At 47.6% G+C, this 23,331-nt stretch overlaps 1 protein-coding gene across 1 annotated transcript in view; it reads left to right on the top strand.

Moving 5' to 3' along the window:
• The first annotated feature begins 208 nt into the window (after positions 1–208).
• otop2 (otopetrin 2) overlaps positions 209–23,331 on the top strand; it is a 96,413-nt gene continuing 73,290 nt past the window's right edge. The window contains exon 1 of the mRNA XM_059949033.1: positions 209–560. Within this exon, the coding sequence (XP_059805016.1) occupies positions 209–560 (352 nt within the window). The remainder of the gene's footprint in view (positions 561–23,331) is intronic.

Raw genomic sequence — 23,331 nt, 5'->3', positions numbered from 1 at the left:
ACCAGCTGCAGGGGCAGGGTAGTGTGCTGAGACAGTGTGGCCTCACTACAGGTGTTTACAAAAGGATGGGGGGGGGAGGTAGGCTGATCAGGAATGGGAGAACACAGAAGATAATGGGAAGCTGGTATTCTTTCCTTCAGAAGACTGTGGAGTCTGAGGTCAGGAAGAACTCTGGAGATTGAGCTGGTATCAGACATCGATCTGGGAGATGGTGAAAACAGATGGAGTGGAAGCTGATGTTATGGACACTAACACCAGCAAGCCCAAGGAGCAAGGAAGTACTTCAAAGGATGGGAGTGCCATAAGAAACAGCCAGAGTATGGAAGCAGCAGAGAAACGCAGCCAGCAGCTGTCGGGGCTGCTGGCGATGAATATCCTCTTCCTTGGAGCAGCTTTTGTCCTGAGCTCCATCTTCAACCGCTCATTGGTGCCAGGGGACACAGTACTGATCCTGCTGATGGTACTGGCGTCTCTGGCTGTGGGCTGGATGATGTATCACCAGTCCATCACACATGGTCTTATTCACCGGGATCTCCATGCTGGAGCCATCTGGCTCAGAGGTCAGTCAATGGATTTTATCCCAAACTTCTCATGGACTCAGAGTAATACAGCATGGAAATAGGCCTTTCAGCCCATCTATTCCATGCTGTTCTATCTTACCCATCTACAATAATCCTATTAGGATAGTATCCCTCTTTTTCACTGTTTCTCTAAATGTCTCTTAAATACAGTGACTGTATCTGAATCCACCATCTCCTGTGGCAGCACAACCCAGAGATCAGCCACCCTCTGTGTAAAATGCTTATCCCTCAGATCCATTTAAAACTGCTTCCTCTCACCTTAAATCTGTGTCAGTTTGTTTCTGATCTCATTACAATGGGAAAAACATGCTGACTGTCAATCCTTTAAGTGCCTCCCATAATCTTATACACTTATAATTGGCTGTCTCCAGGCTGAAATGTGATTGTAGCCACCCTGATAATTGTGGCTGGTGTAGCAGGCATGTTGTTCAGGAGCAGTGTGCTTCTTCCTCCTGTTGTCAGATTCAAATAATGGGCCCTATTCTGGAGCTGTGATTAGCTTGCAAGGTGTAATTGGTTGTTTATTGGTTGGCAATCTGCCTGGAGATTTCAACTCTCAGCCAGAGGTCACAGTTTCCAGTTCCACCTCAGAGGCACTGATATGTGCCCAGTGCTGATATCTCTGAGCTCACTAGGGTACAGGTACCAGCTCTTCAATAATCTGGAAAATGGTGTTGTTTATTAAACATGAAACTGGTGCTGTGCAGTGAATGTAAAGAAGGAGAATGGTGCTCTGGACAACACTAAAATGTACTGTTTGTTTGACAACACGAGTGAATCTGCAAATGCTGGAAATAAATAAAAAACACAAAATGCTGGCAGAACTCAGCAGGCCAGACAGCATCTATGGGAGGAGGTGATAACGTTTCGGGCCGAAACCCTTCATCAGGAGGGTTATTACCTCCTCCCATAGATGCTGTCTGGCCTGCTGAGTTCTGGCAGCATTTTGTGTTTGTTTGACGGTACTATGTGCTGTGCCTAACATTGCTTTTGCATTTCCTGCAGGACAACATTTCAAATATATTTTGTTGTGGTTATGATGGGTGGAAGATAAACAAATCCATCCTGTCCATCTCATGATTTATCCCAACACATACCAACTGGTCTACCCCACAGATCTATAAAATCACACGCCAAGCTGTCCAACCAACAGCCTATCCCCTTATATACCGACCTCACTAATCAGACACTGACCTCTCCAACCGAAGAACTAAACTATTACACACCAGACTCTCCACCCACCAATCACACCAACCTGTTCATCCCTCTAATCTATCCCCTCACACACTCAGCTGTTGATCCCACCAATCTCTTCAATCACACATCAACCTTCCCATTTCACAACCTATTGCTTCTCACACCAACCTGACCAACCCACTGGTCCTTTCAATCACATGCCGACTTATCTATCAAATGATCTCCCTAATCATCCAGCCATCTCTTCATTACATGATGACCTTTCAATCCAAATGATCTCTTCTATCACATACTGACATGTCCATCCCACGAATCTCGCCGATCACAAACCAATCTGTCTATCCCACCAATGTCTCTGATCACACACCACTCCATCAATCCCACTGAGCTCTTCAATCACACGATGACCATCATAGATCTATCAAACTGCAATTAGACTCTTCCATCTCACTATCAACCCTTCACATACCAAATTGTCCATCCATCCACTCGAATCACACGATGACCATCATAGATCTATCAAACTGCAATTAGACTCTTCCATCTCACTATCAACCCTTCACATACCAAATTGTCCATCCATCCACTCGAATCACACGATGACCAATGCGACTCATGACCTCTTCAATCACACAATTTCTCCATTCCACAATCTATCCACCAACCTGTCTATCCTGTGATTTATGCTGTTGCACACTGACCTGTCCATCCCATTGATCTCTGCAATCACACATTCCCACCACTCATACCATATGCTGATTTGTCCATCCCACAAACCTTAACAATCACAGTGACATATGTCCATTCATCAGTCTCCCCATTTACTCATCAACCTATCACAGACCTATCAAATGCCAACCTGTCCATCCTAAGGATTTTTCTAATCACCCACTGACATCTGAATTTCATGATCATTTCCATCATACACCAACCTGTCCATCCTATGATCTGTTGAATCATATACTGACCTCTCCATCCCAACATCTCTCCCATCCTACTGACATACTGAACGGTCCATCCTACCAATCTCTCCAATCACACACTGATTAGTCTATTTCAACAATCTCTCTAATTACACACAGACCTGTCCAGTCTACCCAACTTATCAATTGCACAGGGACCTGTCTGTCACTCCAATCTCTCCAATTACACAGACCACTCCAATCACATTCCAGCCTGACTCTCCTGCTGATCTCTCCAGACACACTAGCCTGTCCATACCACTGATCTCTGCAATAACGTACTAACATGTCCATTCCTTGATCTATCACTTCACACACTGACGTGACCATCACAATTATCTCTTCACACACTGACCTATCCTTTCCACAATCCACTGCTTCACACACCAAACTTACAATTGCACCAATCTCTCCAATCACCTGCTCATACAGCCAAAGTCCCAAATTACACACCAGTCTGTTCACTCTAATCACACTCATGTATCCATTACACTAATTTCTCCAGTCACACACTGACCTGTCCATTCCTCTAATATCTCCAATCACAATTTCCTGTCCATCCACAAATATCTCCAAACACACACCAACCTGTCCATCCCACAAATCAATCAACTTGCACGCCCGTCGCACCACTAACAACCCTTCACATACGGATCTGTCCATCCTATGATCTCTCCAGTCACATGCTGACCTCTTCATTTCATCATCTATCCTATCACATAATGACCTGACCAGCCTACTTGTTCCTCCAGTTAAACACTGACTAGTCCATCCCAGCAATCATTCCAATCACATAGATGTGTGCATCCCAAGATCTATCCCATCACATACCAGACTTGCCAATCACCAACTGACATGAGCATTCCTCTGAATTGCCAATCACATACTGACCTCGCTATTCCACTGATTAATCCTTCATATACTCTGCCACTGATCAATCAAGCCTTCCAATAATACAGGGACCTCTCCACCCCACTGATCTCTCCAATTAAACACTGACCTCTCCACCCCACTGATCTCTCCAATTAAACACTGACCTCTCCACCCCACTGATCTCTCCAATTAAACACTGACCTCTCCACCCCACTGATCTCTCCAATTAAACACTGACCTCTCCACCCCACTGATCTCTCCAATTAAACACTGACCTCTCCACCCCACTGATCTCTCCAATTAAACACTGACCTCTCCACCCCACTGATCTCTCCAATTAAACACTGACCTCTCCACCCCACTGATCTCTCCAATTAAACACTGACCTCTCCATACCACTGATCTCTCCAATAATACAGGGATCTCTCCATACCACTGATCTCTCCAATTAAACACTGACATCTCCATACCACTGATCTCTCCAATAATACAGGGACCTCTCCATACCACTGATCTCTCCAATTAAACACTGACATCTCCATACCACTGATCTCTCCAATCACACACCAATGTATCCATCCTAACAATCTCTTCAATAACACACTGACATATCTATCCCACCGATTACTCCAACAAAAATGAAATGTCCATCCCATTAATATCTCCAATCACACAGTAACCTATTCATTTTACCGATTTCTCTAACCACACACTGACCTGTCCATCCCTTCAATTCTCTAATCACATACCATCTACTTAGCCACCCATACCTCCAATCACAACAAGCTCCAATTCCATTTAACTATTCCTTCAGTGGAATGAACAAGGTCATGCTTAATTGAACAGCATGGTAGTTGAACCTACCATTCCATCCAATCATACATCATCCTATTCATTTTGCCGATTTCTCAAATCAAACACAGACCTAAAGCAACACACACAAAATGCTGGTGGAACACAGCAGGCCAGGTAGAATCTATAGGGAGAAGCATTGACAACGTTTCGGGCTGAGACCCTTTGTCAGGACTAACTGAAAGGAAAGATACTAAGAGATTTGTAAGTGGGGGGGGTGGGGGGGAAATGTGAAATGATAGGAGAAGACTGGAGGGGGTGGGATGAAGCTAAGAGCTGGAAAGGTGATTGGCGAAAGTGATACAGAGCAGGAGAAGGGTTAAAGATCATGGGATGGGAGGCCTCAGGAGAAAGGAATGGGGAGGGAAGCACCAGAGGGAGATGGAGAACAGGCAGAGTGATGGGCAGAGAGAGAGAAAAAAAACAACTAAATATGTCAGGGATGGAGTAAGAAGGGGAGGAGGGGCATTAACAGAAGTTAGAGAACTCAATGTTCATGCCATCAGGTTGGAGGCTACCCAGCCGGTATATAAGGTGTCGTTCCTCCAACCTGAGTTTGGATTCATTTTGACAATAGAGGAGGCCATGGATAGACATATCAGAATGGGAATGGGACATGGAATTAAAATGTGTGGCCACTGGGAGATCCTGCTTTCTCTGGCAGACCGAGCGTAGGTGTTCAGTGAAACGGTCTCCCAGTCTGCATCGGGTCTCACCAATATATAAAAGGCCACACCGGGAGCGCCGGACGCAGTATACCACACCAGCCGACTCACAGGTGAAGTGTCGCCTCACCTGGAAGGACTGTCTGGGGCCCTGAATGGTGGTGAAGGAGGAAGTGTAAGGGCAGGTGTAGCACTTGTTCCATTTACAAGGATAAGTGCCAGGAGGGAGATCAGTGGGAAGGGATGGGGGGGGGTAACGAGTGGATAAGGGAGTCACGTAGCGAGCGATCCCTGCGAAAAGCAGAAGGGGGGGAGGGAAAGATGTGTTTGGTGGTGGGATCCTGTTGGAGGTGGCGGAAGTTATGGAGAATTATACGTTGGACCTGGAGGCTGTTGGGGTGGTTGGTGAGGACAAGGGGAACCCTATCCTGAGTGGGGTGGTGGGCAGATGGGATGAGGGCAGATGTGCAGGAAATGGGAGAGATGCATTTGAAAGCAGAGTTGATGGTGGAAGCCCCTTTGTTTAAAAAAGAAAGACATCTCCTTCGTCCTGGAATGAAAAGCCTCATCCTGAGAGCAGGTGCGGCGGAGACGGAGGAATTGAGAGAAGGGGATAGCATTTTTGCAAGAGACAGAGTGGGAAGAGGAATAGTCCAGTAGCTGTGAGTGTCTGTAGGCTTATAGTAGATATCAGTAGATAAGCCGACTCCAGAGATGGAGTCAGAAAGATCTAGAAAGGGGAGGGAGGTGTTGGAAATGGACCAGGTAAATTTGAGGGCAGGGTGAAAGTTGGAGGCAAAGTTGATGAAATCAACAAGCTCAGCACGTGTGCAGGAGGCAGCGCCAATGAAGTCGCTGATGTAGCGAAGGAAAAGAGGGGGACGGATACCCGTATAGACTTGGAACATGGACTATTCCACAAAGCCAACAAAAAGGCAGGCATAGCTGGGAGCCATGCGGGTGCCCATGGCTACACTTTTTGTTTGGAGGAAGTGGGAGGAGCCAAAGGAGAAATTATTGAGTAAGAACTAATTCTGCTAGATGGAGGAAAGTGATGGTAGAGGGGAATTGGTTAGGTCTGGAATCCAAAAAGAAGCAAAGAGCTTTGAGACCATCCCAGTGGGGGATGGAGGTATATAGGGACTGGACGTACATGGTGAAAATAAGCCGGTGGGGGTCAGGGAACTTAAAATCATTTAAAAAATTCAAAGCATGAGAAGTGTCATGAACATAGGTGGGAAAAGATTGAACAAGGGGGGATAAAACAGTGTCAAGGTATGCAGAAATGAGTTTGGTGGGGCAGGAGCAAGCTGAGACAATGACCTCAGAGCGCGGAAGATTTAAAAAGGGAAACAAGCTTCAACGGTTCTTCTGAATCACAGCAAGCAGGCAGAGGAGTAAGTCGCAGGTTTATCGGGAAAAGGTTCAGATTTTTTTTCAAACTACTTGGGATAAAAGAGGCACGACTGCGCAGGTGCGTGACCTCAGAGCACGGAAGATTTAAAAAGAATACCGCCTTATCCAGCGGGCAGCGGAGTGAATGGGTACAGAGTGATAGGGCTTTGGCTCAACGGGCTTAGGCAGAAACGGGAAGAGGCTTCCTGCGACAGTTGAGTCTTACAGTTAAGTGGTAGGTTACAGGTTTATTTATTTACCTGTTGGATTAGAGGTATACATTTTGGATTAGTGTTGTGCTTGGAATGCCAGATGTGGGGACCTTGGGAGACTCCCAGCCTCCCCCAGGAATACATCTGCTCGGATACAATGAGATGAAGCTCCTTAGGGATTGTGTGAGGGATCTGGAGCAACAACTTGATGACCTTCAGCTAATTAGAGAAAGTGAGGAGGTGATCGATAGTAGCTATAGAGAAATAGTTGAAGGACATCAGTGACAGTCCCCCTCAGGAATCAATATATAGTTTTAGATACTGTTGGAGAGGTTGACCAGACAGAGGAAGACCACAACGAACGGGACTCTGGCACTCTTCCCAGTGCCGTGATCAAGAGAGCAAGGAGAAATGCAGTTGTTATAGGGGATTCCATCGTGAGGGGAGCAGACAAGAGATTCTGCGAGCCGCACAAGGATACCCGAATGGCGGGTTGCCTCCCTGGTGCCAGGGTATGAGATATCTCGGATCGGGTCCAGAGTATTCTCAGCAGAGAGGGCAAGCAACCAGAAGTATTGGTACATGTTGGTACCAATGACATAGACAGAAAAAGAGAGGAGGTCCTGAAGGAAGAAAATTGAAAATCCGGACCTCCAGAGTAATAATTTCAGAATTACTGTCTGAGCCACGCGCTAATGATGTAAGAATAGCAGAATTAAGTAGATGAATGTGTGGCTAAGTAACTGGTGCAGGGGGCAGGGCTTCAAATTCTTAAATCACTGGGATCCATTTTGGGGAAGGTATAACTTGTACAGAAACGATGGGTTACACTTGAACTCAAAGGGTACTAATATCCTGGTGGGATTGTTTAATATAGCTGTTAGGGAGGGTTTAAACTAATGTGGCGGGGGTTGGGAACAAGTGCAGAGAGACAGAGGGGTGTAAAATGAGGGTAGAAGCAAAAAGTAGTAAGGTGAAAAGTAAAAGTGGCAGGCAGGCAAATCCAGGGCAAAAATCAAAAAGGACCACATTTCAACATAATTGTATAAGGGCTAAGAGTGTTGTAAAAACAAGCCTGAAGGCTTTGTGTGTCAATGCGAGGAGCATTCATAACAAGGTGGATGAATTGAATGTGCAGATAGTTATTAATGAATATGATATAGTTGGGATCACAGAGACATGGCTCCAGGGTGACCAAGGATGGGAGCTCAACATCCAGGGATATTCAATATTCAGGAGGGATAGACAGGAAAGAAAAGGAGGTGGGGTAGCGTTGCTGGTTAGAGAGGAGATTAACGCATTAGAAAGGAAGGACATTAGCCTGGAGGATGTGGAATCGATATGAGTAGAGCTGCATAACACTAAGGGGCAGAAAATGCTGGTGGGGGTTGTGTACAGGCCACCTAACAGTAGTAGTGAGGTTGAGGATGGCATTAAACAGGAAATTAGAAATGCGTGCAATAAAGGAACAGCAGTTATAATGGGTGACTTTAATGTACACATAGATTGGATGAACCAAATTGGTAAGGGTGCCAAGGAAGAGGATTTCTTGAAATGAATGCAGGATGGTTTTCTGAACCAATGTCTCGAGGAACCAACTAGAGAGCAGGCCATTCTAGTCTGGGTATTGAGCAATGAGGAAGGGTTAGTTAGCAATCTTGTCGTGTGAGGCCCCTTGGGTAAGAGTGACCATAATGTGGTGGAAGTCTTCATTTAGATGGAGAGTGACATAGTTAATTCAGAAACAAAGGTTCTGAACTTAAAGAAGGGTAACTTTGAAGGTATGAGACGTGAATTAGCTAAGATAGATTGGCAAATGATACTTAAGGGTTGACGGTGGATATGCAATGGCAAGCATTTAAAGATTGCATGGATGAACTACAACAATTGTCCATCCCAGTTTAGCAAAAGAAACATACAAATTAGCCAGAAAAAGCAGCACACCTGAGGACTGGGAGAAATTCAGAGACCAGCAGAGGAGGACAAAGGGCTTAATTAGGAAAGGGAAAAAAGATTCTGAGAGAAAGCTGGCAGGGAACATAAAAACTGACTGTAAAAGCTTTTATAAATATGTGAAAAGAAAAAGATTGGTTAGGACAAATGAAGGTCCCTTACAGTCAGAAACAGGTGAATTGATCATAGGAAACAAAGACATGGCAGACCAATTGAATAACTACTTTGGTTCTGTCTTCACTAAGGAGGACATAAATAATCTTCCAGAAATAGTAAGGGACCAAGGGTCTAGTGAGATGGAGGAACTGAGGGAAATACATGTTAGTAGGGAAGTGGTGTTAGGTAAATTGAAGGGATTAAAGGCAGATAAATCCCCAGGGCCAGATGGTCTGCATCCCAGAGTGCTTAAGGAAGTAGCCCAAGAAATAGTGGATGCTTTAGTGATAGTTTTTCAAAACTCCTTAGATTCTGGATTAGTTCCTGAGGATTGGAGGGTGGCTAATGTAACCCCACTTTTTAAAAAAGGAGGGAGAGAGAAACCGGGGAATTATAGACCAGTTAGCCTGACATCGCTGGTGGGGAAAATGCTAGAGTCGGTTATCAAAGATGTGATAACAGCACATTTGGAAAGCAGTGAAATCATCGGACAAAGTCAGCATGGATTTGTGAAAGGAAAATCATGTCTGACTAATCTTATAGAATGTTTTGAGGATGTAACTAGTAGAGTGGATGGGGAGAACCATGAGAGCCAACTTCAGGTGACGGTGGAAATGCTCCACCAGGCCGTTTGACTGTGGGTGGTAGGCAGTGGTGTGGTGCAGCTGAGTCCCCAAAAGGCTGGCCATAGCTGACCACAGGCTGGAGGTGAACTGGGTGCCTCTGTCGGAGGTAATGTGGGCCGGTACACCAAAGCGAGATACCCAGGTGGTGATCAGTGCCCAGGCGCAAGATTCGGAGGTGGTGTCAGTGAGCGGGATCGCCTCTGGCTATCTTGTGAACCGGTCCACGATAGTGAGGAGGTGCCGTGCTCCTTGCGACACTGGCAGGGGGCCCATGATATCCACATGAATGTGGTTGAAACGCCGGTGGGTGGGATGGAACTGCTGCGGCAGAGCTTTGGTGTGCCGCTGAACCTTGGCTGTCTGGCAGTGCATGCACGTTCTGGCCCATTCACTGACCTGCTTGTGGAGACCGTGCCAAACGAACCTGCTGGAGACCATCCGGATGGTTGTCCTGATGGAGGGGTGTGCTAAGTTATGAATGGAGTCGAAAACACGTCGCTGCCAAGGTGCCGGGACGACGGGACAGGGCTGGCCGGTGGCAACGTCACAGAGTAGGGTCCTCTCACCTGGGCCTATGGGGAAGTCCTGGAGCTGTAAACCGGAGACTGCAGTTCTGTAACTCGGGATCTCCTCGTCTGCCTGCTGTGCCTCTGCCAGCGCCTCAAAGTCTACCCCTTGGGAAAGGGCATGAATGTTAGGGCGAAAGAGTGCGTCCGCCACGACATTGTCTTTACCCGAGACGTGCCGGACATCCGTTGTGTATTCAGAGATGTAGGACAGATGGCGCTGCTGGTGGGATGACCAAGGATCGGACATCTTCGTGAACGTAAAGGTAAGTGGCTTGTGGTCCGTGAACGCGGTGAAGGGCCGACCTTCTAAGAGGTACCTGAAATGCCGGATTGCCAGGTATAGCGCCAACAGTTCCCGGTTGAAAGCACTGTATGTGAACTCAGGTGGCCGCAGGTGTTTGCTGAAAAACACCAGGGGTTGCCAGCGACCCATGATGAGTTGCTCCAGTACCCCACCGACTGCCGTGTTTGATGCGTCCACTGTGAGGGCGGGAGGGACGTCCATTCTGGGATGCACTAGCATTGCGGCGTTTGCCAAGGCTTCCTTCGTTTTAATGAAAGCGGCGGCGGACTCCTCGTCCCAGGTAATGTCCTTGCCCGGACCCGACATCAGGGCGAACAGGGGGCGCATGATTCGGGCAGCTGAAGGGAGGAAGCGGTGGTAGAAATTGACCATACCTACGAATTCCTGAAGGCCTTTGATTGTGGTGGGTCAGGGGAAATGGCAGACCGCATCTACCTTAGCGGGCAGAGGGGTCTTTAGTAATCCTGTGGTCCAGGAAGTCAATTGTGTCGAACCTGAAATGACATTTGGCCGGGTTGATTGATAGACTGTACTCACTCAGTCGGGTGTAGAGTTGACGGAGGTGGGACAGATGCTCCTGACGACTGTTGCTGGCTATGAGGATGTCGTCCAAATAGATGAAAGTGAAGTCCAAGTCGCGTCCCACCACTTCCATTAACCGCTGGAACGTCTGTGCGGCATTCTTCAGGCCGAACGGCATGCGGAGGAACTCGAAAAGGCCGAACGGGGTGATGAGAGCCGTTTTGGGGACGTTGTCCAGATGCATCGGGATTTGATGGTATCCCCGGACAAGGTCTGCCTTGGAGAAGATCCGTGCGCCATGCTGGTTTGCTGCAAAGTCCTGAACATGCGGCACAGGGTAGCGGTCTGGTGTGGTAGCCTCATTCAGCCTGCGGTAGTCCCCGCATGGTCTCCAGCCCCCTGTCACTTTGGGCACCATGTGCAGGGGGGAGGCCCATGGGCTGTCGGACCGTCGGATGATCCCCAATTCCTCCATCCTCTGGAACTCCTCCTTCACCAGTCGGAGCTTGTCCGGGGGAAGCCGCCGTGCACGGGCATGGAGGGGTGGTCCCTGGGTCGGGATGTGGTGCTGTACGCCGTGTCGGGGCATGGCTACCGTGAACTGTGGTGCCAGAACCGATGGGAAATCCGCCAGGACTGGTGAAGTTGTTGTCGGACAGCGTGATGGAGCCGAGGTGAGGGGCTGGCAACTGGGCTTCTCCCAGGGAGAACGTCTGAAAGGTCTCGGTGTGGACCAGTCTCTGCTTCGGCAGGTCGACCAGCAGGCTGTGAGCCCGCAAAAAATCCACACCCAGAAGCAGTTGGGCTACGGCGGCCAGTGTGAAGTCCCACGTGAACTGGCTGGAGCCGAACTGTAGCTGCACCGTATGGGTGCCGTAGGTCCTTACCGTGCTGCCGTTCACGGCCCTCAGGGGGGGACCCGGTGCCCTGTTGCAGGTGTCAGAACTCGTTGGAGGTAAGACGCTGATCTCGGCACTGGTGTCGACCAATAAACGGCGTCCCGACCTCTTGTCCCACTCATACAGGAGGCTATCCCGATGGCCAGCCGCCGTAGCCATCAGCGGAGGCTGGCCCTGGTGTTTCCTGGGAACTTGCAGGGCGGGCTACAGCGGCGGGCTTCTGTATCCCACCGCTGGTGCTAGAAGCACCATTGTTCATTGGTCTCCTCACCCCTGCCTCTGGGGTTGCCGGGCCTAGTCTATTTTGCTGCTGGGAGCGTGGCCTGGTGATCTGTGCGACGGACACCCCACTCTCCTTCTTGGCATTCCACAGCAAGTCCGCCCGGGCTGCCACCTTCCGGGGGTTGCTGAAATCCGCGTCGGACAACAGCAGGCGTATGTCCTCGGGCAGCTGCTCCAGGAATGCCTGCTCAAACATGAGGCAGGGTGTGTGTCCGCCGGCCAGAGACACCATCTCATTCATTAAAGCCGATGGAGGTCTGTCGCCCAAGCCGTCCAGGTGCAGCAAAACGGGCAGCCCGCTCGCGCCGTGAGAGTCCGAAAGTCCTGAGGAGCAGGGCTTTGAATTCCATGTACTTGCCGTCTGCTGGGGGAGACTGTACAAACTCCTCAACCTGGGCCGCTGTGTCCTGGTCGAGGGAGCTCACCACGTAGTAGTAACGTGTGTCCTCTGAGGTTATCTGCCGAATCTGCTGGAACCACAGGTGAGGTTGCAGCGTCCAGAAGCTTGGCAGTTTCAACGAAACCGCATGAACAGATGCGGCGTCGTCCATCTCCAGTCCAAAAATCGTTTGGACCGTCGGGTTCACTAATTGTAGTGGTGTGCTACATGCAGCACTAAAATAACGACACGAAGTTGGTAAACTGCAGTTAAAGAAAGATTTTATTCGAACTTCACAGCCTTGCTTTAAAGCCTCCCTGATCCTGTCCTCCCTGGGCGCGGATGCTGTAGGGGCATGTACTCACAATCCCCCGCAGGCTTTTCCCTTTGATGGTGAAGCAGACCTGGCGCCCTTTTGGGACTGGCCTTTGTGCCGGCGCGCTGGCTATTTGTGAGCCGGTTCGAGTGCGCTAGGAAGTGGGTCACCACAATATATTAATTATTTAGACGAGGGAATTAAATGCAGCATCTCCAAGTTTGCGGATGACACGAAGCTGGGTGGCGGTGTTAGCTGTGAGGAGGATGCAGGGTGACTTGGATAGGTTAGGTGAGTGGGCAAATTCATGGCAGATGCAATTTAATGTGGATAAATGTGAAGTTATCCACTTTGGTGGCAAGAACAGGAAAACAGATTATTATCTGAACGGTGGCCGATTTGGAAAAGGGGAGATGCAACGAGACCTGGGTGTCATTGTACACCAGTCATTGAAGGTGGGCAGGCAGGTACAGCAGGTGGTGAAAAAGGCAACTGTTATGTTGGCATTCATAGCGAGAGGATTTGAGTACAGGAGCAGGGAGGTTCTACTGCAGTTGTACAAGGCCTTGGTGAGACCACACCTAGAGTATTGTGCGCAGTTTTGGTCCCCTAACCTGAGGAAAGACATTCTTGCCATAGAGGGAGTACAGAGAAGGTTCACTAGACTGATTCCTGGGATGGCAGGACTTTCATATGAAGAAAGACTGGATCGACTGGGCTTATACTTACTGGAATTTAGACTGAGGGAGGGATCTTATTGAAACGTAAAAAAATTCTAAAGGGATTGGACAGGCTAGATGCAGGAAGATTGTTCCCGATGTTGAGGAAGTCCAGAATGAGGGGTCACAGTTTAAGGATAAAGGGGAAGCCTTTTAGGACCGAGATGAGAAGAAACTCCTTCACACAGAGAGTGGTGAATCTCTGCCACAGGAAACAGTTCAGGGCAGTTCATTGGCTATATTTAAGAGGGAGCTAAATATGGCCCTTGTGGCTAAAGGGATCGGGGGTATGGAGAGAAAGCAGGTACAGGGCTCTGAGCTGGATGATCAGCCATGATCATACTGAATGGCGGTGCAGGTTCGAAGGGCCGAATGGCCTACTCCTGCATCTATTTTCTATGTTTCTATGTCTACCTGGACAGGCAGGTTTGTGGATCTTGGGTAGGAGGTAGAAACGGGAAGTGCGGGATGTGGGAACTATGAGGTTGGTGGCAGTGGATGGGAGATCCCCAGAGTTGATAAGGTTGGTGATGGTATAGGAGACCGTGGCCTGGTGCTCCTTAGTGGGGTCATGATCAAGGGGTAAATAAGAGGTGTTATCAGAGAGTTGCTGCTGTGCCTCGGCCAGGTAGAGGTCAGTACGCCAGACAACAACAGCTTCCTCTTTATCAGCAGGTTTTATAGTGAGGTTGGGATTGGTGTGGAGGGAGCAGAGAGCAGAGCGTTCGGAAGGCGTGAGGTTGGAATTGGAACAGGGTGTGGTGAAGTCAAGATGGTTGATGTCCCATTGGTGATTAGTAATAAAGAGATCCAGAGCAGGCAGAAGACAGAGCGGGGTGTCCATGAGGAGGAGGGTTGAAGACGGGAGAAGGGGTCATCGGTCAGGGTGGGAGAGTCCTTGCCGAAGAAGTAGGCTCGGAGACGGAGCCGGCGGAAGAGGAGTTCAGCGTCATGGCACACGCGGAACTCACTGAGGTGTGGGCGAAGGGGAACAAAGGTGAGGCCCTTACTGAGGACAGAGCGCTCTGCCTCAGAGAGTTGAAGGTCGGAGGGAATGGTAAAGACCCGGCACGGATGAGAGATGGGATCAGAGGTGGGAGGGAGGCTGGTAGTGTCGGTAGAGAGGGAAGGGTTGGGGTGAGAGGAAGATGGAGCCTCTGAGGGCCCAGGAGCTGACGATGGGATCTGAGGGAGAAGGGATTGCAGAATGCTGGTGGGAGAAGGGGAGACAGGAGTCACAATCCCAGCATGTGAAGACCCGGCCTGGAGTTCAAGGCTGGAGTCACAGTTGGAGGTTGCGCAATCACTTTGAAGGTGTCTATGGTCGTTGGAACACGCGGTGATGGTGCTGGAGTCCGGGTTTTCAAAATGCCCTGGGTTGTCAGGGCAGCTGAGATCAACGACCGGGGCCAATCCATAGCCGTTGGAACACGCGGTGATAATGCTGGAGTCTGGGTTTTGAATATGCCCTGGGTTGTTGGGGCAGCCGAGATTGATGGCTGGGCTCGGGGCCATGATACGAAGACCATGCTCTGGAGTCTGCAGATGGAAGAGCTTGTGATCCTTGCAGGACGTGATAAAGTCAAAGAAACGGCCATTGCACGCATGGATCCGATGGAGGATGAAATAATGGACAGGTTCATTGCAAATGGAGAGAAAGGTGTCCCAGAGGCATGGAGGGGATTGTGATAGGAATGCCAGGTACCTTCTCATGGCAGAGAACGTTGCCCTCAGAGCTCGATGGGAGAAACAACGGGAGGCAGAGTCAATTAAATGTGAGTACCTGGGATCCTCAGAAGGTCCAAATTGAGTAGCTTGAAAACAGATCCTGAAGCCAACTGGAGTCATGTTGGCGTTGGAGACACTTTCCAAGGAAGGAGATATGGCTGTAATAGTGGGTCTGGGTCAAAATATGATCGAAAAGTTGAAGGGCCGAAGGAATTATAAATGGGGAGCAGAGAGAGAGGGTTTCACTGAACTCCCGTCGAAGAGAAGATTTAAACTTCTTCAGTGTAGGCATCACTGGCAGAGGCTTCGCAGTAGTGAATTTAAAGAGCAAACATGAGGAAATCTGCAGATGCTGGAAATTCAAGCAACACACACAAAATGCTGGTGAAACATAGCAGACCAGGCAGCATCTATAGGGAGAAGCACTGTCAACGTTTCGGGCCGAGACGCTTCGTCAGGACCAACTGAAAGGAAAGATAGTAAGAGATTTGAAAGTAGGAGTGGGGGGAGGGGGAAATGCGAAATGATAGGAGAAGACTGGAGGGGGTGGGATGAAGCTAAGAGCTGGAAAGGTGATTGGCAAAAGTGATACAGAGCTGGAGAAGGGAAAGGATCATGGGACAGGAGGCCTCAGGAGAAAGAAGGGGGGGGAGGGGAGCACCAGAGGGAGATGGAGAACAGGCAGAGTGATGGGCAGAGAGAGAGAAAAAAAACAACTAAATATGTCAGGGATGGAGTAAGAAGGGGAGGAGGGTCATTAACGGAAGTTAAAGAAGTCAATGTTCATGCCATCAGGTTGGAGGCTACCCAGCCGGTATATAAGGTGTTGTTCCACCAACCTGAGTGTGGCTTCACCTTGACAGTAGAGGAGGCCATAAATAAACACATCAGAGTGGGAATGGGACGTGGAATTAAAATGTGTGGCCACTGGGAGATCCTGCTTTCTCTGGCGGACCAAGCGTAGGTGTTCAGTGAAACGGTCTCCTAGTCTGCGTCGGGTCTCACCAATATATAAAAGGCCACACCGGGAGCACCGGACGCAGAATACCACACCAGCCGACTCACAGGTGAAGTGTCGCCTCACCTGGAAGGACTCTCTGGGGCCCTGAATGGTGGTGAGGGAGGAAGTGTAAGGGCAGGTGTAGCACTTGTTCCGCTTGCAAGGTTCAGTGCCAGGAAGGAGATCGGTGGGAAGGGATGGGGGGGACGAATGGATGAGGGAGTCACACAGGGAGCGATCCCTGTGGAAAGCAGAAAGAGGGGAGGAGGGAAAGATTTGCTTAAAAATGCTATCCCCTTCTCACAATTCCTCCGTCTCTGCCGCATCTGCTCTCAGGATGAGGCCTTTCATTCCAGGACGAAGGAGATGTCTTCCTTTTTTAAACAAAGGAGTTCCCTTCTTCCACCATCAACTCTGCTCTCAAATGCATCTCTCCCATTTCCCGTACATCTGCCCTCACCCCATCCGCCCGCCACCCCACTCAGGATAGGGTTCACCTTGTCCTCACCTACCACCCCACCAGCCTCCAGGTCCAACGTATAATTCTCTGTAACTTCTGCCACTTCCAACGGGATCCCACTACAAGCACATCTTTCCCTCCCCCCCTTTCTGCTTTCCACAGGGATCACTCCCTGTGTGACTCCCTTGTCCACTTGTCCCCCCCATCCCTTCCCACCGATCTCCCTCCTGGCACTTATCCTTGTAAACAGAACAAGTGCTACACCTGCCCTTACACTTCCTCCTTCACCACAATTCAGGGCCCCAGATAGTCCCAGATGCCTCCAACCTGATGGCATGAACATTGACTTCTCTAACTTCCATTAATGACCCTCTGGTGCTCCCCTCCCCCGTTCTTTCTCCCTAGGCCTCCCGTCCCATGATCCTTTCCCTTCTCCAGCTCTGTATCACTTTCGCCAATCACCTTTCCAGCTCTCAGCTTCATACCACCCCCTCTGGTCTTCTCCTATCATTTCACATTTCCCCCTCCTCCTCCTACTTTCAAATCTCTTAGTATCTCTCCTTTCAGTTAGTCCTGACGAAGGGTCTTGGCCCGAAACGTCGACAGCGCTTCTCCCTATAGATGCTGCCTGGCCTGCTGTGTTCCACCAGTATTTTGTGTGTGTTGCTTGAATTTCCAGCATCTGCAGATTTCCTCGTGTTTGCTCAAACACAGACCTGTCTAGGCCCCAACCTATCCCATCGTGCACTGACATATCCATTGCAGCAGTCTCCCCAGAATGATCTATCAATGCCTCTCTTCTCTCCAATATCACCAACCTGTCCATTCTAACAATGTTCACACACACACACACACACGCACACATGCACACATGCACACACACACACACACACACACACACACACACACACACACACACACACACACACACACACACACACACACACACACACACACACACACACAAATAGGTGAATTCAAGCACCAACCTATCCATTCCTCCAATATCTCTAATCACACATTGAACTGTCAGTCCCACCATTCTCCACAATAGCACATCGGCATATCCATCCCATCGATTTCTCCAAGTACCCACTTACCTGTCTGTACCAGTGACCTCTAAAATAACACACTGACCTGTCCATTCCATGATCTGTTGCTTGGCACACTGACCTAACCATCTCAATGATCTCTTCAATCACAAACACACCTGTCAATCCACAATCTATTGCTTCAGACACCAAACTTGCAATCCCACCAATCTCTTGAATCACACACTGACCTGTCCATCGAGCCAAAATTTCCAGACACATATTGGTCTGCCTAACCCACTGATCTCTCCAATCACACACTGAGCTGTCCATCTCACCAACCTCTCCAATCACCATGACCTGTCAATCAGCAATCCCTGCAAATACACACTGATCCGTCCATCACACCGATATCCCCAATCATACAGTAGCCTATCTATGGCATTACAGGAAAGATATTGGCATGGAAAGAGGAATGGCTGACAGGTATGACACAATGAGTGGGAATAAAGGGGGCTTTTTCTGGTTGGCTGCTAGTGACTAGTGGTGTTCCTCAAGGATCAGTAGTGGGACCACTACTTGTCACATTGTTTGTTATTGATTTAGATAGTGGAATTGATGGCTTTGTGGCAAAGTTTGTGGATGATACAAAGAGGTGGAGGGGTAGGTAGTGCTGAGGAAGCAATGCGATTACAGCAGGACTTAAACATATTGGAAGAATGGGCAAAAAGGTAGCAGGTGGAATGCAGAGTTGGGAAATGTACAATAATCCATTTTTGTAAAAGGAACAATAGTATGGACTAGTATTTAAATAGAGAGGTGGTACAAACATCAGTGGTGCAGAGGGACTTAAAGGTCCTCGTGCAAGATTTACAGAAGGTTAATTTACAGGTTGAGTCGGTGGTAAAGAAGGCAAATGGAATGTTGACATTTATTTCAAGGGAAATAGAATATAAAAGCAAAGAGACAATGCTGAGGCTTTATAAGACACTAGTCAGGTCACACTTGGAGTATTGTTAACAGTTTTGGGTCTCATAGTTTCCTTAATCTGATTAAGGAAACTATGGTGCAGGATCAATGCATTCCAAAAACAAAGAAATATTCAAATAGAGAAAATAGTACAACCATGGCTAACAATGGAAGTCAAAGCTAATGTAAAATCAAAAGAGAGGGCATACAACAAAGCAAAAATTAGTAGGAAGACAGAGGGTTAGGAAGCTTTTAAAAACCTACAGAAAACAACTAAAAGAGTTATTAGGAGGGAAAAGAGATATGAAAGCAAGCGAGCAAAAAATACCAAAATGGATAGTAAAAGCTTTTTCAAGTATGTAAAAAATAAGAGATGAGAGTGGTTATAGAACCGCTTGAAAATGAGGCCAGAAAAATAGTTAATGGGGGACAAGGAGATGGCAGATGAACTAAATGAGTATTTTGCATCAGTTTCCACTGTAGAAGACAATTTGCCACAAAGCCAGATGTTCAAGAGTGTGAAGGAAGAGAAGTGAGTGTAGTTACTATTACAAGGGAGAAGGTGTTCAAAAAGCTGAAAGACCTAAGGGTACATAAGTCACCCAGGCCAGATGAGCTGTGCCCTAGGGTTCTGAAAGAGAGAGCGGTAGAGATGGTGAAGGCATTATTAATGATCTTTCAAAAATTATTGGACTTTCAAAAATCATGGTGCCGGAGATCTGGAAAATTGCAAATGTCACTCCACTCTTTAAGAAAGAAGAAAGGCAGCAGAAAGGAAATTATAGGCCAGTTAGCCTGATCTCAGTGGTTGGGAAGATGTTGGAGTCGATTGTTAAGGATGAGGTTATGGTGACATAGGACAAGATAGGGCAAAGTCAATATGATTTCTTTAAGAAAAAATCTTGCCTTATGAACCTGTTGGAACCCTTTGAGGAGATTACAACTGGGATAGATAAAGGGAATGCAGTAGATGTTGTATATTTGGACTTTCAGAAGGCCTTTGACAAGGTTCCATATGTTAGGCTGCTTACCAAGTTAAGAGCCCATGGTATTACAGCAAAGTTACTGACATATGGTTAGAGCATTGGCTGATTGGTAGGAGGCAGCAAGTAAGAATAAAAGGATCCTTTTCTGGTTGGCTGCCAGTGGCTAGTGGTGTTCCACAAGTACTGTCAACGTTTCGGACTTAGACCACAGTCCTGACGAAGGGTCTCAGCCCGAAATGTCGACTGTGCTTCTCCCTATAGATGCTGCCTGGCCTGCTGCGCTCCACCAGCATTTTGTGTGTGTTGTTTGAATTTCCAGCATCTGCAGATTTCCTCGTGTTCCACAAGTGTTGGGTTTGGGACTGCTTCTTTTTATCCTTTACATCAATGATTTAGATGATGGAATATTGTTGCCAAGTTTGCAAATTATACAAAGATTAGTGGAGGGGCAGGTAGTGTTGAGGAAACAAATAGGCTGCAGAAGGACTTAGACAGATTAGAGGAAATGGCAAAAAAGTGGCAAATAAAATACAATGTCAGAAAATGCATGGTTATGCACATTGATAGAAGAAATAAACATGCAGACTATTTTCTAAATGTGGAGAAAATCCAAAAATCTGAGAAGCAAAGGGACTTGGGAGTTGTTGTGAAGTATACCCTAAAGGTTAACTTGCAGGTTGAGTCATTGCAATGTTAGCATTCATTGCAAGAGGTCTAGAACGCATGACCAGAGATGTGATGCTGAGGCTTTAAAAGGCACTGGTGAGGCCTCACCTCATATTGTGAACAGTTTTGAGAGAGGGTTCAGAGGAGGTTCACAAGGATGATTCCAGAAATGAAAGGGTTATCATATGAGGAACATTTGATAGTTCTGGGCCTGTGCTTGCTGGAATTTAATAGAATGGGGAGGGGATCTCATTGAAACCTTTTGATTGTTGAAAGGCCTAGATGGAGTAGATGTGGAAAGGATGTTTCCCACGGTGGGGGAGTCTAGGACAAGAGGGAACAGCTTCAGGATAGAGAGGTGTCCATTTAAACAGAGATGCAGAGAAATTGCTTTAGCGAGAGGGTGGTGAACTTGTGGAATTTATTACCACCGGCAGCTGTGGAGGCCTGGCCGTTGGGTATCTTTAAGGCAGGGCTTTGTAGGTTCTTGATTGGACCCAGCATCAAAGGTTGAGGGGAGAAGGCCCAGGGGAGGGGGTGAGGCTGAAGAGGTTAAAAAAAAAGGTTCAGCCATGATTGAATGGTGGAGCAGGCTCGATGGGCCAAATGGTCTAATTCTGCTCCTATGTCTTATGGACTTACATGCAACTGAGTGGGAGGGATTAATGGAGGACAGGTGGCATTATTAGTCAGAGAAAATGTCACAGTAATGCTCAGTTAGAAAAAACCAGAGAGCTCATGTAGAGAGGTGTTATGGGTGGAACTGAATGATAAAAAAGGTATGACCACATTAATGGACCTATATTACGACCACCCAACAGTTAGAAGAATAAATTTGCAGAGAGATCACAGATCATTGTAAGAAACATAAGGTGGTTAAAATGGGTAATTTTAGCTTTCCATATATTGACTGGGATCCCCATACAGTAAAAGGACTACATGGGATAGAATTTATCAGTTATGTTCAGGAAAGTTTCCTTAATCGGTACATACAAGTCCCAATAAGAGAGTGTGTGATAGGTGAGCTGCTATTAGGGAATAGTCAGGGCAGATGACAGAAGTTTATGTAGGGAAAACTTCGCATCTGGAGATGACAATGCCATTAGTTTCAAAGTAAGTATGGAAAAAGATAGATCTAGTCCATGGCAAACACGAGGAAATCTGCAGATGCTGGAAATTCAAACAACAACACACACAAAATGCTGGTGGAACACAGCAGGTCAGGCAGCATCGTTAAGGAGAAGCACTGTCGACGTTTCGGGCTGAGACCCTTCATTAGGACTAACTGAAAGGAAAGATAGTAAGAGATTTGAAAGTAGTGGGGGGAGGGGGAAATGGGATATGATAGGAGAAGACCGGAGGGGGTGGGATGAAGCTAAGAGCTGGAAAGGTGATTGGTGAAAGTGATACAGAGCTGGAGAAGGGAAAGGATCATGGGACGGGAGGCCTCGGGAGAAAGAAAGGGGGAGGGGGAGCACCTGAGGGAGATGGAGAACAGGCAGGATGATGGGCAGAGAGAGAGAAAAAAAACAAACAACTAAATATGTCAGAGATGGGGTAAGAAGGGGAGGAGGGGCATTAACGGAAGTTAGAGAAGTCAATGTTCATGCCTTCAGGTTGGAGGCTACCCAGCCGGTATATAAGGTGTTATTCCTCCAACCTGAGTTTGGATTCATTTTGACAGTAGAGGAGGCCATGGATAGACATTTCAGAGTCTAGTCCATGGATTGAGATTCTAAACTGGAGAAAAGCCAGTGTTGATGGTATCAGAAAGGATCTGGCAAAGGTGGATTGGGACAGAGTGTTTCTGGGAAAGATGTACTTGGTAAGTGGGAGGCCTTCAAAAACCAAATTTTATGAGTACAAAGCTTGCATGTGCCTGTCAGAATAAAAGGTAAAGATAACCAACATATTGAGTTATGGGAAAAAAAGAAAGGTGCATAGCAGGTATAAGCAAGTCGGAACAAATGAGGAGCTTATGGACTATAAGTAATGAAAGAGAACACTTAAGAAAGAAATCGTGGGGCTATAGAAGGCCCTAGAAAGCAAGGTGGAGGAGAATTCTGAGGGATTCTACAGATATGTTAAGAAAAAAAGGATCATAGAGGACAAAACTGGTCCCAAGGAAGAACAGAATGATAATCCACGTATGAGAGAGACCTTAAATGAATTTTTTGCACATGTATTTTCTCAGGAGATAGACACAGAGTCTATATCAGTGAGGCAAAGTGGATTCAACCATGGACCCTATACAGACTACAGTGGAGAGGTGTTTGCTGTTCCCTTGGACCCTGTGTGAGGCAGGTGCAGAAACTGCCAAGACCTTACCAGAGAAATTTACAGTCATGGAGTCACAGAAAAGTACAGCACAGAAACAGGCCCTTCAGCCCATCTCACCCATGCTGAACCATTTTAACTTCCTAATCCCTAATGAGGATTTAAATTATTCTTAACGACAGGTGAGGTACTAGTAGAGTGGAGGATACCAATGTGGTTTCACTGTTTAAGAAAGGCTCTTAAAAATAAACCAGTAAATTATTGGTAGTGGAAAAGTTATTGGACAGTATTCTAAGTGACCGGATATAGATGTATTTGAATAGACATGAGGATAGTCAGCATGGCTCCATGTGTGGTAGGTCATGTCTAACCAATATTATAGAGCTTTTTGAGGAAGTTACCAGGAAAGTTGAGGAAGGCAAGACAGTTAATGACATCTTCATGGACCTTAGAAAGGCATTTGACAAGTTCGCACATGAGAAAGATAGAAACATAGGAAGCCTACAGCACAATATAGACCCTTTGCCCCACAAAGCTGTGCCGAACATGTCCTTACCTGAGAAGTTACCTAGGGTTACCCATAGCTCTCTATTTTTCTGAGCTCTGTATACCTGTCCAGGAGTCTCTTAAAAGACCCTATTGTATCCGCCTCCACCACCGTCGCTGGCAGCCCATTCTACGCACTCACTACTATCTTACCCCTGGCATCTCCTCTGTACCTACTTCCAAGCACCTTAAAACTGTGCCCTCTC

This window comes from Hypanus sabinus, chromosome 23, assembly GCF_030144855.1.
Source record: "Hypanus sabinus isolate sHypSab1 chromosome 23, sHypSab1.hap1, whole genome shotgun sequence".
In the NCBI taxonomy this organism is placed as follows: domain Eukaryota; kingdom Metazoa; phylum Chordata; class Chondrichthyes; order Myliobatiformes; family Dasyatidae; genus Hypanus; species Hypanus sabinus.
The sequence above is the reverse complement of the archived record's forward strand: the minus strand, read 5'-3'. Positions and strand labels throughout refer to the sequence as shown.